This window comes from Centruroides vittatus, unplaced genomic scaffold, assembly GCF_030686945.1.
Source record: "Centruroides vittatus isolate TY-2023 unplaced genomic scaffold, ASM3068694v2 contig_549, whole genome shotgun sequence".
In the NCBI taxonomy this organism is placed as follows: domain Eukaryota; kingdom Metazoa; phylum Arthropoda; class Arachnida; order Scorpiones; family Buthidae; genus Centruroides; species Centruroides vittatus.
The window spans coordinates 2737283-2752196 of NW_027122325.1; the positions used below are offsets into that span (position 1 = coordinate 2737283).

At 36.2% G+C, this 14914-nt stretch overlaps 1 protein-coding gene across 11 annotated transcripts in view; it reads right to left on the reverse strand.

The window, feature by feature from the left end:
- LOC136978689 (coiled-coil domain-containing protein AGAP005037-like) overlaps positions 1-14914 on the reverse strand; it is a 526382-nt gene that overhangs the window by 167507 nt on the left and 343961 nt on the right. For all 11 annotated transcript variants that reach the window (XM_067274447.1, XM_067274453.1, XM_067274444.1 and 8 more), the window contains one exon: positions 1210-1366. In XM_067274447.1, coding sequence (XP_067130548.1) covers positions 1210-1366 — 157 coding nt within the window. The remainder of the gene's footprint in view (positions 1-1209; positions 1367-14914) is intronic.

Consider the following 14914-nt stretch of genomic DNA (forward strand, 5'->3'; position numbering starts at 1 on the left):
CACAAGTTTATTGATTTGATTTGCATAAAAGTTTTATTGTTTGATTTAAAACATGATTGTACAGTACATCATATTTTAATACTTCAAAACTTCTTTACTATTAAAATTGATAACATAAATAAAAATTAGAGGATACTAAATCAAATGAATAGAGTGGATAATCTAAAATTTTCAATTTTTATACACTTAGTCCTTTTTTAACCCCTTTCTGTCCGCAATCGAACTCAGTTCGATCGGTTTACATAGCGTTACAAAGAAAATGGTGTTTTAGACCCTCGGAGAAAAAAAATCGGCGAAAAAAAAATGTTTTTTTGGACTTTCGGATGTATTTTCAGTCCCCAAATTTTTTGAAAAATTTTTTCCCGCGCGAAAAAATTTTATTGCGATTTTAATTAACCCTTAATGACGGGCAATTAACGCTTAATTGTTTTTTTATGGGATTTTTTTATAGAACTTTATTTATCCTTCTAAACTTCTAGCGCACCGATTTTACTTCGGTAAAGTTATTTAAAGCTATTTTCTGATGTAAAAAACAACATCCAATAGTTTTTTAATTTTTTTAATTAATAGATTTTTTTATAATTACGTGTAATTAAGTCGGGGGGGTCGGAAATTTCAATAAAAATCGTAATTAAAAAAAAAAGTTTTGAAATATCCAGCCATCTAGTATTCACCCTACTTTTTACCCTTCTCCTCCCGAGAGTTTCATGAGAATGTCCCGCGAAACACGACACCAGCTGTTCTCAAGGTCATCCAGCTGTGTAAACAATGACTCATCAGTGTCAAGTTTCTCGCTAAGGCGAGAAAAAGGAAATTGTACTTTGAAGTGTTTTCTTCAAAATTAACACATTTCTTTCGTTTTTTTTTAGTTTTGACTATTTTTAATTATGATTTTATTATTAATTATGATTTTTTTTAAAATTCGCGCGGACGGGAAGGGGTTTTAAAAAAATCAAGACAAAAAATCATTTAATCTCTTTTACTTAAATCCCAGTACTTTTGGGTTTTTAGCCCATCTTTAGGAGTAACAACATTATTGTGACAAAAATAGTGTGTGTCAACAGGTCCCTGATAACTGGGAATGCTGGCTGAGTTGGCAGTTGAGAAGAGAGTTGAGAAGGATAAATCAGAAAATTTGAGGAAATATATGAGATTAAAAAATGTTTGTTTTATCAGATGTGAATGATTTCTAATATTTAATATTCTTACCAGGTGGATGTAATGTTTGAGTTTTGTGTCTTTCAGATGGAGTAGGTGAATAACATCTAATTGTTGTTCTATGTGGCAGTGTTTGAGAAATATTTGAAGGTGCATATGGACTGACCCGGCCATAATATCCAGGAGGTTGCATTGAAGACTTTGATACCTATTTAAAAACATCATAATATTAGTTTTAAGAATATAATTTATAATAAAAATTAAATCTATTTTTTTGTACTGAAATTAAGCAGTTAAAAAATATATACAATACTGGACCAATTATCCAGCAAGCTTGGGACTAAAGTGGTGTGGAGTTTTGGACACAGGCTAAATATACACTTAAAATATAAAATAAGCAATGAAAAATCAAAATTGTATTTAAACAGATAAAAATTAATACACTTCTAAAGCAAAATTTGTTTGATAATCATTAATCCTCATAAAATGTAGAATAAATAAGAAAATTAAATGACAAAAAATAAAAAACCTAATTTAAGTAGTGTCATGTGATTTGTAAAGTATAAAAATCAAAAAGAAGTGGTTGCCCAGTGAACTACAGATGTACCACAGCCTTCCAAATTCAAAATTAGCCAGTTTCAAAAAAGCTGGTTTTCTGGAAGTCAGATAATTGGTCCAATACTACACACACACACACACACAAATATATATACATATACAGGTATCCCTCGTATAACACGGAAGTTAGATTCCAAAAAGAGTGCCATGTTATGTGAATCCATGCTATACAAAACAAAGAACTAGTGCAAAACATAGAGTTAGGTTCCAAAAGTTAACAAAAATATCCTATTCTTTTTCATTACTAAAAGTAATATGTTTATTAAAGCAATCAATAATTTATTTCCAATCAATATTTAACTAGTAATCACAACTGAAAGTACTGTATCATGTGTTAATATTAATTTTCGTAAAACGAGGGTATTTTCTTTTTACAAAATTTTGTCATCTTCTGAGCTTTTTTGTTTATCTTTATCAAAAATATCAGCAACATCTTCATTTTTTTTATTTTTAACCATAAAAAATCTTTTATGGAAGACAAAATAAAAATATGTCATTAATTGAAAATATGTTCTAGTAGGTCATATTTGTTCAGTCAAGTAATGAGCCATTTTTTTTCATAATTTCTGTTCAAATACCAAATTGTTCAAGTTCAGAACAGTTCGAGTACCAAGATACTGCTGTATTTAGTTCATCATTTTTATAAATGATTACTTACCCGCAGTTAAAAAAACTTTTATAAAACTTACCTGAAAATATTTAAATAAACTTAACTTAATACAAAGATAAATCTATAAAACAAAACACATGACAATCTTAAAGGCTAAAGTCTGAAACCAACAACAATAACATCTGGTTGATAGAAATGCTAGGATAAGAAAGAAAAAATTGCCCTATCAGTTTTCATTGAAGTAAATCTGACAAAAGGCACAAAACAAATTGAAAATTTCAATATTCTAAAATCCATGGGCAAATTTGAAATAATACATATGCTTATTTCAATTAAAAAAAAATCAAGTTTATCAAAATATTATGGAGTTTACATTTAAAGATTGTGAAATTTTGTATGCAAGATTTCCCAAATTCTCAAACCATGTTAGAGCAAAACCATGTTGTATGAGGAATACCTGTATATTTATTTATTTATTTCAAATACATTTAGTTGTTAAAATATTACAATAAAATCTAACAAAATGCTTTAATACAGTAATAAATTACATAAAATAAAAAGATTCAACTACTTTAGATAGTTTTTCTGACAATATGTGAAAAAATCTATCAAAACTAGTAATAGAATATCATTGAATTTCTGAATGTATAAACAAATCCCTAATTGAAATAATTTCAAAAAATAGCCAAGAGTAGGGAGCCTGAATGAGTTAATCACTTAGAATGGGAACTTGGGAGGTTGTCATCACCAATTTCAACAAAATTTTGTGGACATGTAGTATTTACTTGTACATAAACTTTGCCAAAGCCACAAGACTCACTATTCAAGCATTCTTAAGAAAATCATGATTAAAGTTTTTCTAGAACTATTAATACCTATGCAGAAGCAACATTTACATGTTCATGGCATGGTGTGATTAGTTAAGGTGTTGCGCGAAAAGTGTTAATATGCAGGTTCAAATCCCAAATGAGGTAAATAATAAATGTAAAAAAATAACAATTTAATCTTATGTATTTTCTTAGCATAATGTTGCCATTGAGAAAAAATCACACAGGAACACTTTTTGAACACATTGAAATTATTAATACTAATGAAATACACAGAATGAACCTAAATACAGGTGCAGTCATCAATGACATCTGACAACCATTCCTTGCTAAGTAGTAAAACCCATTAACTTCCTCCCTCTATCATATCCCACTGTGTAGATCAACACACCAAACATTCAGTGTACGATACAGGGAATACTCACATCTTTTTAACCTCTCCTATCTAGTCTATGTTTTTCTGTACATTTCATCAGAATTATTTCGCACCCTACAGGTATTCTGTTATTAATTTTATAAAAATTCCACCTTTTAATAATACTTAATTGTAGATTTAAGTTTACTCCCTTTTTTTATTCTAGCACTTGTTGCTATACTGTTCTAATGTGTATAAGGGTGAAGCTAAAAGAATTTTAGCTCCATTTTCCTCCCCTTTTTTCGCCTTTATAATCTCAGGTATTTATGTTTTATTGTATAAACCTTTGTATTAGTATTTGTATAAACCTTTTATTGTATAAACCTAAATATTTCATTTGATAAATCTGTAAGTCTGTAATCAATTGGCTGATAAATTTGTTACAATAGGACTGAAGAGGGGCGTTAAGCTCAAAATGCATATCCGTTCCTACCAATTAACCAACCTTCTTCCACTAAAAGTGTTCCTATGTGATTTGTTCTCAACAGCAACATTATGCTAAGAAAATACATATAGTAAGGAGAATAGGAAGCAATCAAGATTTATTGTTATTAAATTTAATGGAGAAATAACTTTGTACCAAATGAAACTGGAAAGTAATACTAATAAAAAACCTCAATCAGCTTAGAGCCTTTTTTTGTTTCCAGTACTGTTTAATGTGTAGTGCTCCGCCACTATTTGTTCGTTTTTTTTTTTTATTTGTATATATTGTATATTATTAGACTTAATTTCGCGTCACTGTATCGGGTTATTATCGCGTTATTACTGTATCGAGTTATTATCGCGTTATTGTGTATCGGGTATTATTTTATCGCGTTTTCTTTGTAACGGGTTCTTTTTTCTTTGTTTCGTCATTCTTTGACGACACGTGTCCCTTTTTGTTCCACCTTTGGGGGACGCGCGCAAAAGGGGCCTTTGGATTGGTTGCCGAAGGATCACGTGGGAGACGGCAACAGCGAACGGTATATATAGAAGGTCCTGACGTAGAAGGGCACCTTTTTTCCGGATCTTTGGAGGCCGAATGCTGTCCGTTGGGGAAGACCTGTGTCAAGCACGTGAGCGAAGATCGGGAAGCCACCGGAGAACAAAGGAGAAGTGTTTCAACAATCGAATTCCATCGGAGCCGTATGAAAGATTAATGAACTAAAGTGAATCAGTACAGACATAGGACAGTCCAAGGTACAATCTTGAACGATTATATATGTTTTTTTCCTCCACGCGAGAAAATTGTCGGTACACTTGAGGCTGGAAGGGAATTTGTATGTACGTTTTCTTTGTTCACCAGTTGGTGTTAGTTACTAATAAACACGTCTTCTGTAAGCCGACTTCTTTCTCTTTTTTTTTGTAGACCGGTAGACCTCGGTCTAACCTCAGGGTCTTAACAATTGGCGTCCGCGACAGGATAGTTGTTTGCATTGTGTGAAGTCGGCCGGTATTATATTCCCTTCCTCTCAAACCTTTTCTAGTTCGGGTTAGTGCTATTATTTTTTTTTGTGTATCACTGGTTGTGGTGTTTTCCCTGGAGATGAACGGCGAAGTTAGTGGATCGGTAGCAGAAATATGCAATGTTCCCATTGTTACGGGGTTCATGGGAATGATACCATGTTTTTCAAATTTGCCGGGCGATACCCTAGACATCCATCGGTTCTTCCAGACTGTAGAAAATGTAGCGGCTTTAGCCGGATGGGAGGAAAGGGTCAAAGTGACCGTAGTCCAAGCGAGACTAAAAGGGGAACCGTTATCGGTATTTTTTGACTTGAAGGATCAGGGGGTGACGCTATATGATGAGATAAAGGAAGGTCTCGTAAAGTGTTTTGATCGTAAGGGGAAGGAGCAGGACCCGTTTGATCAACTTTTGAAGATGTCACAGAAAAGAGGGGAAAAGGCATGCGAGTATGGTATACGCATAAAATCCTTATTTTCTCGGGCCGTAGCGCGGAATCAAAATCTGTCTACCTTACGTGATAACACCATCAAGGACTGCTTCATGAAGGGCTTAAACCCCGATATTCGGAGATCTGTTATACAAGGTCGTCCTGAAACTTTGGACCAGGCTATCCGGAGGGCAGAAGAGGAGGAAAAGATCGAAACCGCGTGCGGAAGAGGGCCCGTTAGTGAAGTGTACGCTAACTCTGACCAAAAGAATGCACCTTCCGAAAAGGAGGATGAGACGCATAATCGCATCGTAAAACTTGAGAATCAGGTACAAGTTTTAAGTGAGTCCATTGCCTCACTGGTTGAATGCATAAAGGAGAATGGGGGTTTTAGGAAACGGGAGAAAGGGGATAAAAGATGTTATTCGTGCGGCGAAAAAGGCCATTTTTCCCGACAGTGCGGTAAAAGGAAGGATTTAAACTAGATGAGGGTCATTCGGGAAGTCAGGCGGATGACCCGATCGTTAGGCTTAACCTGACAAGAGGGGTACGATTATCTGAGAAAGGGCTACCCTTAGTGGAAGGAGAGATTGGTGGCATAAGAATTAAGGGGCTGGTGGACACGGGGGCCGAGAGGACGGTGATTAGGAGCAAACTGACCGAATGCATGAGGTCGAAGAATAAAGGGTGGGTGACATCGGACGATTCGCGAATAAGCGGGATGTCAGGAACCCTAATCGAAAGCCATGAAGCCGTTATGATTGAATGCCTTTTCGACAACGGTAATAAAACCCGAATTAGAGCACCTAGTGTTAAGTTTCCTGGATACGCACAGTACGATATAATAATAGGCATGGATGTTATCTGCTGTAATCCTGAGGTGTTAACCGAAGTTAAATCTGTGGTTATACCGAACCAACAAATTGTCCAAGGAAATTTTCTCATTAACATCAACAGTGAAATGGGTGTTAGCAAAAACGGGTGGAAATTAGATCACCTTGATAACGACGTTAAGAAAAGGGTGCTTGAAGTTTTGAATAGGTATCCCGATTCCATTGCTAATGAATTATCCGAATTACCCGGTACAAATAATTACATGCATTCTGTGTCCCTAACCACAAATCAACCTGTTAATGTTAGGCAATACCGGATTCCTTTTTGTTATCTTCCTGGCCTCAAGAAACAAATCAGTGATTTAATGAAGGCGGGAATATGTGAGGAGAGTTCCTCCGATTGGAACTCGCCTATACATATTGTCCCCAAAAGTTCCGGCGAGATCCGCATCACCCTAGACCTGCGGAAGGTTAACGACATAACGAAATCTCAAACGTTCCCCATGGCCAGAATCGATGACATCCTGGCCCAACTTAACGGGAATAAATACTTCTCCGTGTTGGATTTAAAAGCTGGCTACTTTCAAATCCCTCTTGACCCCAAGGTGAGGCATGTGTTTGCGTTTACCACGCCTTGGGGTAAATACCAACTATGCAGAATGCCCCAGGGGGGAAAGAACAGCGGCAGATTTTTCCAATACGTGATGACCAAGATTCTGGCTAGGTTCATGGGGAACAGCTGTTTCGTCTTTCAGGACGATATAGTCTTGTTTTCGCGGAATTTGGGGGATCACCTTGAGCTGATAGACCGCGTGATTAGCACCTTAACAAACGAGGGATTAAAGTTGAACCCGGATAAGTGCCAACTACTGGCACACGAGGTTAAGTATTTGGGCCATATTATCAACAGTGAAGGGGTGAGACCTGACCCTAGTAACGTCGAATCTATTGAACGTCTCGACGCACCTAGGAATACGAAGGGTGTCCGCAGCTTTCTTGGCATGATGGGTTTTTTTAGGAATTTTGTCCCATCCTTTTCGGAAATTGCAGCCCCCCTCACCGAACTCACAAAAAAGGGGAGGAGGTTCTTGTGGGATGCAAAATGTCAACGGAGTTTCGAGAAACTAAAAGAGGCGATAATCAATCCTCCCACCCTCGTGCACCCTGACTTTAATAATCAATTTTTTTTGCATACCGACGCTTCCGAGACCGCAGCGGCGGCCGTGCTTGAGCAGCGTAAAGAGGGGGGGTTGGCCCCGATAGGGTATTTTAGTAGACGGTTCCAAGGGGCGGAAAGGAACTACTCAACAATCGAAAAGGAATGCCTTGCCATTATCTTAGCCCTGAGACATTTCAAATTCCTGATATTGGGTCAGAAGACGACGATCCTTTCTGACCACAAACCCTTAGTGTTCCTAAGTAATATTCAGAATGGGAGCAAACGGTTGACTCGCTGGGTTATGGAATTGATGGATTTCCATATTGAGATCGAGCATGTTAAGGGCATAGATAACAAGGTGGCGGATTTCTTATCTAGGAATATTGACGGGGTGAACCAATTCAACGTAGAGTTCGCCAAGACTGCGTGTGTAAGCCGTGATGAGATTCGTTCATCCCAGGATTGCGACGATACCTTTGGCCCCATCAAGAGGGACATAACGCGAGACCCCGATAATGATGTTTTGAAACGGCATCTGCCTCAGTATGTCATGCTAGATGATTGTCTTTATCGAAAGAAATTTCTAAGGTCTCGTGACCAGTACGTAAACCAACTATGTGTAGGGAAGAGTCTCGCCGAAACGTTGGTCAGGGCGGTGCACGAGAATAAGTTATCTGGGCACTGGGGGGTGAAAAAAACTATCAGGAATATCGAAAAACACTATTATATCCAGAACCTGAGAACTAAGGTAGAGCAAGTCGTCAAAGTGTGTGCTAAGTGCCAAAAACATAACGTGCATAAAGGCAAATCGCCCTTCCAAGAAAATGAGAAAGCTGAGTCACCCTTCCAGAAGTTGGCAATCGATATAATAGGGCCCATCCGCACGACAAGGAACGGGAACCGGTACATCCTCGTCATTATCGACATTTTCACCCGTTTTGTTGAGGCGCACCCCCTAAAAGATCAAACGGCTTGGTCTATTAGCAATACCATCTTTAATGAGGTGATCTGCAGGTATGGCGCCCCTGAAGTTATTATCTCCGATAGGGGAACGAACTTTTTGTCCTCACTTTTCTCAGATTGTTGCAAGTGGTTGGGGATCCATCGTAACATCACAACTGCCTACCGGCCATGTTCTAATGGTATGTGTGAAAGGGTGAATAGATCATTAATCGAGATGATAGCTAAATCATCCGCCAGCGGGGGAGTGGAGTGGGATGAGATGGTTCCCTCAGCTTGTTTCACTTATAATAATTCCCATCACTCCGCTATTGGTGAATCGCCAGCTTTCCTCCTTTTTGGCCTCGACCCCCGCGTCCCGAACATTGACCATGTTTCCGAGGGTTGGACCACCGACGAACGAAGGGCATACTTGGTAACCAAGCTTCGTTCGTTGAGGGATTGCGCGAATATGCGGGCGAGGGATTATAATCGTAAAGGGAGGGACTACCGAAATAAAGGTAGGACTTTAACAAAATTTTTAGAAGGGCAAAGAGTCTGGGTTAGGAAGATGGGCGTTAAGAAAGGAAAATTTTCCAGCAATTATAAAGGCCCGTTCCGGGTCACAAAAGTGCTAAGCCCAACGACTTACCGTGTGGAGGGTTGCGACTCGAAAGATGTGGAGACCATCCACGTCGATCGTATGAAGCCCTGTTTCGATCGGATGATCATTAGCAAGAAGAAGGCTAGGAGAAAGAAAGACAAGAAAGTAGAATCGGAGAATGAGGAGGAATTGTTTGACGACAGATTAATGCAGAGACGTGGCGAGACGGTCACTACACAGGGTGACCAACACGAAGCGAACGATGTGACTAACATCGAACCGCGTGTTAGGCCATATAACCTGAGGGAGCGGGCAATTGACTTCCGTAGATTACACTACGGGAAGTAAGTTTCTTTTGGTGGGGAGATATGTAGTGCTCCGCCACTATTTGTTCGTTTTTTTTTTTTATTTGTATATATTGTATATTATTAGACTTAATTTCGCGTCACTGTATCGGGTTATTATCGCGTTATTACTGTATCGAGTTATTATCGCGTTATTGTGTATCGGGTATTATTTTATCGCGTTTTCTTTGTAACGGGTTCTTTTTTCTTTGTTTCGTCATTCTTTGACGACACGTGTCCCTTTTTGTTCCACCTTTGGGGGACGCGCGCAAAAGGGGCCTTTGGATTGGTTGCCGAAGGATCACGTGGGAGACGGCAACAGCGAACGGTATATATAGAAGGTCCTGACGTAGAAGGGCACCTTTTTTCCGGATCTTTGGAGGCCGAATGCTGTCCGTTGGGGAAGACCTGTGTCAAGCACGTGAGCGAAGATCGGGAAGCCACCGGAGAACAAAGGAGAAGTGTTTCAACAATCGAATTCCATCGGAGCCGTATGAAAGATTAATGAACTAAAGTGAATCAGTACAGACATAGGACAGTCCAAGGTACAATCTTGAACGATTATATATGTTTTTTCCTCCACGCGAGAAAATTGTCGGTACACTTGAGGCTGGAAGGGAATTTGTATGTACGTTTTCTTTGTTCACCAGTTGGTGTTAGTTACTAATAAACACGTCTTCTGTAAGCCGACTTCTTTCTCTTTTTTTTTGTAGACCGGTAGACCTCGGTCTAACCTCAGGGTCTTAACAAATGATAAACCAATGTTTAAAGACAAATTTTTTCAATCTAGGCAAGATCTTCCTCAGGTCTATGTAAAATGGAATGCATTTTGGAATGTTAATGAATTTTAAAAAAATGAAAATTTCAAATACAAAAAATAGCACAATATCAACATAACTATAGGAAAAGTACATGAAAACGAATAAAAATAAACATTAAAAATATTAAAAATCAATGTATCTGGTATATTATTACAATGACGCAATTCTTTTATGTGCTTGCATCATCATTCCCATGTCATATAGTGTTTTCCAAGCATATGATAGGCATTGATCCTCTTTAAAGTTGATACAGTGGCCTTTGTTTTCTGATTTAAAAATTTCTGTCTTCCAGAGTTTTTATGTACTCAGGATGCCTAGATGTTTTGATTGTAGTTGCCTCGTCAAGTAGAGAGTACACATCATCATCAGACACATAAGCGGCCAGAGTGGTGTTGTTTTTCTTTTTATTAATATCATATTTGTGTTTTGCTATTCTAACTTTAAGCAAGCGTAATGTTGAGTCTATATATTCCAGATTGTTGCCAAATCAATCATCTCTCATGGGAACCTTGTAAACTCCTGGAACTCTGAGTAAGTTGTTACAATCCTTCCTGTTTTTAAGGATATTAAAAATGGTATGGTTGCATCTGAATGTTAATTGTATATGTTTTGCTATTTCTTGGTGTATCAGGAGCATGTTGTGATGGTAATCTAGAATGAAACATCATGGATTTGTGTGGTGTGCGTACTCACAGGGAGTATTAGCATTCATGGGAGTGTATGTTGTTAGAGAGGGCTCAAGCTATATTCCAAATCAGGTTCTTATGTTATCCATAAGTAATAGCAACCCACTTGAGGTGTTTGAGTTCTGCAAGTGTATCTGTGTAATCTTACAATGTGTAAAAGCACTTTTAGTGAAGGTCCTGATCGCCACTATTTTATATATGTAAGAATTGTGGGAGTTTGCTGGTATAAATAACGATATGTACTGGTACGTTGGTTTGTAATAAACATTTGTATGTACAGGGTTATTTTTTATGTTTATCAGTAGATCTAGAAAATGTACCCTTGTATTGCTGGCTTGATCTAACTCTACATTAAAGCCATATGGGCTATTGTTAATTTACGTAATAAAGTTATTAATATCAGATTTTTCTTTCCAGATAATGATATCATTAACATATCTTCTGTATATTCTGTATATCTTATGTGTATTTCCAATAGGAAACCTGGTAAAAGCATGTTTTGTAATAATCTAATTGCCATCTCGCTAAGATCTCCTAATAATGGGTTGCCCATAGGTACTATTTTACATTGTACATATGTATTGTAATCATATTAAAAGAAAGATGAATAACAACAAGTGGGCCAGTTCAAAAATATGTTTATGCAGCTCAGGCTCTCAATGCCTCTGTAAGAGAAAAAACAAGTGGTCATTTTCTAGATCTACTGATAAACATCAAAAACAACAGTGTACACACAAACTTGAGAATTATTAAGCATTGGGAAAGTGTGACTTTTTTAACGCGGGAAAGTGTGACTTTGTTAATGCAGGAAAGTGTGATTTATTTTTTAGTGTTGGAAAAATTGGAAAAGTTTGAATTATTTAGTGTCAGAAACAGTAAACAAGAAAACAAAACATTAAGTTAAAAACATAAAGATTGCTTTCCCAACATAATTTTTAAAAATAAGTGTCACATTTTTTTTATATTACTACACCTTGTTATTGTATTGTATTGTATTGTTTTAACCATGTTTGAGCCTTTGTCCTTTTACTTGGTATAGGCTGCCTATCTTCTCATCAATAATTCAAGTTTTTTGCATTGATGAGGACCCTTCTCAAACTTTCTTAAAGAAAAGACAAAAGTTATAAAGGGAAACCAAGATGTAAAAACAATTACCTATAATCCAACAAAAAAATTATAAATACTACTACTATTGTAACTATAAAATCAAGAAACTTACATAATACATCCAACACTCCAGAAGTTCAATATTTACACTGTAAAATGAACTTTTTTGGTGTAAACTGAAAATGTTCATTCTACATTGTAAATATTGAACTTTACAGCTGGAGTGTAGGTGTATTCTTTAAGAAGATATAAAAGGAAAGTCACTAGTTAGTCGATAATTCTTTTTCTTCTTGTGTGCTGGACTATTTATGTCTTGTGACAAATGCATAGGAAGTGGATAAGATGCAAAGAACAAAGGAGGTCTTGAAAGACAGGTGAAAGACTATTGTATGTGTCCAGCTGTCTAAAGAGATAAAGAAACTATCATAAGGACTAATACAAAATAAGTAATATGTTCATTGATATTGTGGCTGCTCACCATTTTTAATTATTTAAAATTTACATGTTTTGATTATTTTAATTCTCAACGTCTTTCCTTTGTTCTTGTCTTCCCTTTCTAATCTTTCTTTTATCAATGTGGGGGTTTTGTCCCAAGAAACATCAAGAACAATAGAGAGGACAACAATGGGTCCAAAGGGGGAAAGAGTAACTGGAGATTCTTAAGCTTGATTTCAAGAAGGATGCACAGACGTTCTGACAGTGGAAGAAAAACAGAAGATAAGAGCAAAGATGGTTAAGTTTCAGTGAGTACCGTGTAGCTCAACAAGATATAAATTTTATTAGTGCTCCTTTCCAAACAAGAGACTTTCAATCATCACAAAGTTGGATAAGCAATGGAACTATATTTGTGATGAAAGATGGAAAATCAGAAAGCTAGAATTCATTGCAGACCCCATCTCACAAGCAAGGGAAAGTATCCCCGACAAAATCCCAGGTATTTTCGCTATTGATCTTCCTATATCTATCCTTCTAATTTCTTACCCTACTTTCCTCTTATTTAGATTGTAAGGTAGTTTTAAGGTAATATTAATTTCTGGTTACTGCTGTTATGCAAAAAACGTTTTTCTTTTTTTTGGTCTGTAATCATGTGCATTCCAGACATGGGAAAATTTAACTGGTATCCAACCTTAATTGGGATCCCGACAAAAGATTCTGCAACACTTGTTTTGTTCTGTATAAATAAAATGTATTAATTGTATCTGTTCACTATTTGTGTTTTGGTATTACACTCTGTAGCCTATATTGCTTTTGTCAGCATTGTATCAACACTCAATCATCACAATATATACATAACTTCATAGTAAACAAATATCTGAGTCCATAACACTAATAATGGTTTGTGGCAGTATAGATACATTTATGTCCCTAATTAGTGAATTTTACTGGATAAAATATTTACTTGCAATTACCATGGCATTCTATAAATTGTAATTTGGTGAATAAACTTATTGTTTATTCACCAAATTAAAAACGATTGTTTTTCACTATTTCATTGCATAGTTTTTCAAATTTCCTTAAAGATAGTGAAAGAAAATCGTTTCTTAATATCTTCATACAATAATTTATTTGTCATACTTTGCACATAGATAGTAAATTTATACACAGATAAAGAACTCTCTCTTAAAGGTTTGCTAGTAGCAGAAGCATTTGCAAAGCTGTATGGACTTTACTGTGATACTGGTAATTAAGGATTATATCAATAGATCTTCATATACAGAGATGTTATCTATTCATCATGGAACAGGCTTTTATGAAAATATGTATTATGAAAACAAAACACCTTGGTATTTCCAGCAAACAAGTAAAATTTAATAAAATAAAAACATTTTCGACTATTTTTAATAGTCCTCTTCAGTTAGACTCTTTAAACTGAAAATGAAACATAAAATAGAATGCTTCTTTAAAAAGAAGAATTAGAACAAAAATAGAATGCCAGCAATAACATCATCACCTAACTGTCAGATACGACCTGTTATAGAAAAATGTGGCTCCCCTACGTTTGAACTTGAGAAACAACTTGTTAGATTTATCCAGCCGCGACTTCAAGATCACCCGTATGCTATTAATAACTCTGTTCAACTGGTGGATAAGCTCAGAAATATTAGCCTAGAAGACAATGAATTTATGACCGTAATGGATTTTAAATCATTATTTCCATCTATAAAATTACCATCTTGTTTTTGTGAGATAAGAGATTTCCTTTTTACGAATGTTAATAATGCTACAAAATTTCATGAACACATATTAGAACTCGCACACCTAATTTGTTATACTTCGTTTTTTGCATTTGAAGGCAACACATATTTACAACAACGAGGAGTTCCAATGGGGAGCCCAATATCCCCAGTATTATGTGAACTAGTATTATGACGTTTAGAAAATAAAGTACTGCCCGTCTTCAACAACGACATAATTTTATATGCAAGATATGTGGATGATGTGTTCATCATTTGGAGGAATATTAATAATGCTAGCGAGTTCCTTAACAAAATGAATAACAACCCATATGGTTTGACGCTATCATTGGAACAAAAAAGTGACCTGAACGTAAACTTCCTGGATCTATCCATCACTTGTAAATTTGGTGAAATATGGACGAACATTTATTGAAAGCCTAGCTATCTTCCTATTATTATTCCAAAGAATTCATTCGATCCCAGCAACTTTAAACATGCAGCCTTTAGATCTTGGATAAAACGGGCCTATACCCACTGTACAAGTATTTATGACACATATAAAGAGCTAAATTACATACGCACGATAGCTGTACAACAGGGATATCATTTACGTGAGATTAACGCTCTTATTGATAAATTTTGTAATCCAACAAATAAACATCCTACTATCACCAACCAAGACCGAAAGGTAGTTCTCAACTATATTCCTTTCCTACATTCCATCTTTAAGAAAATAGCTCGC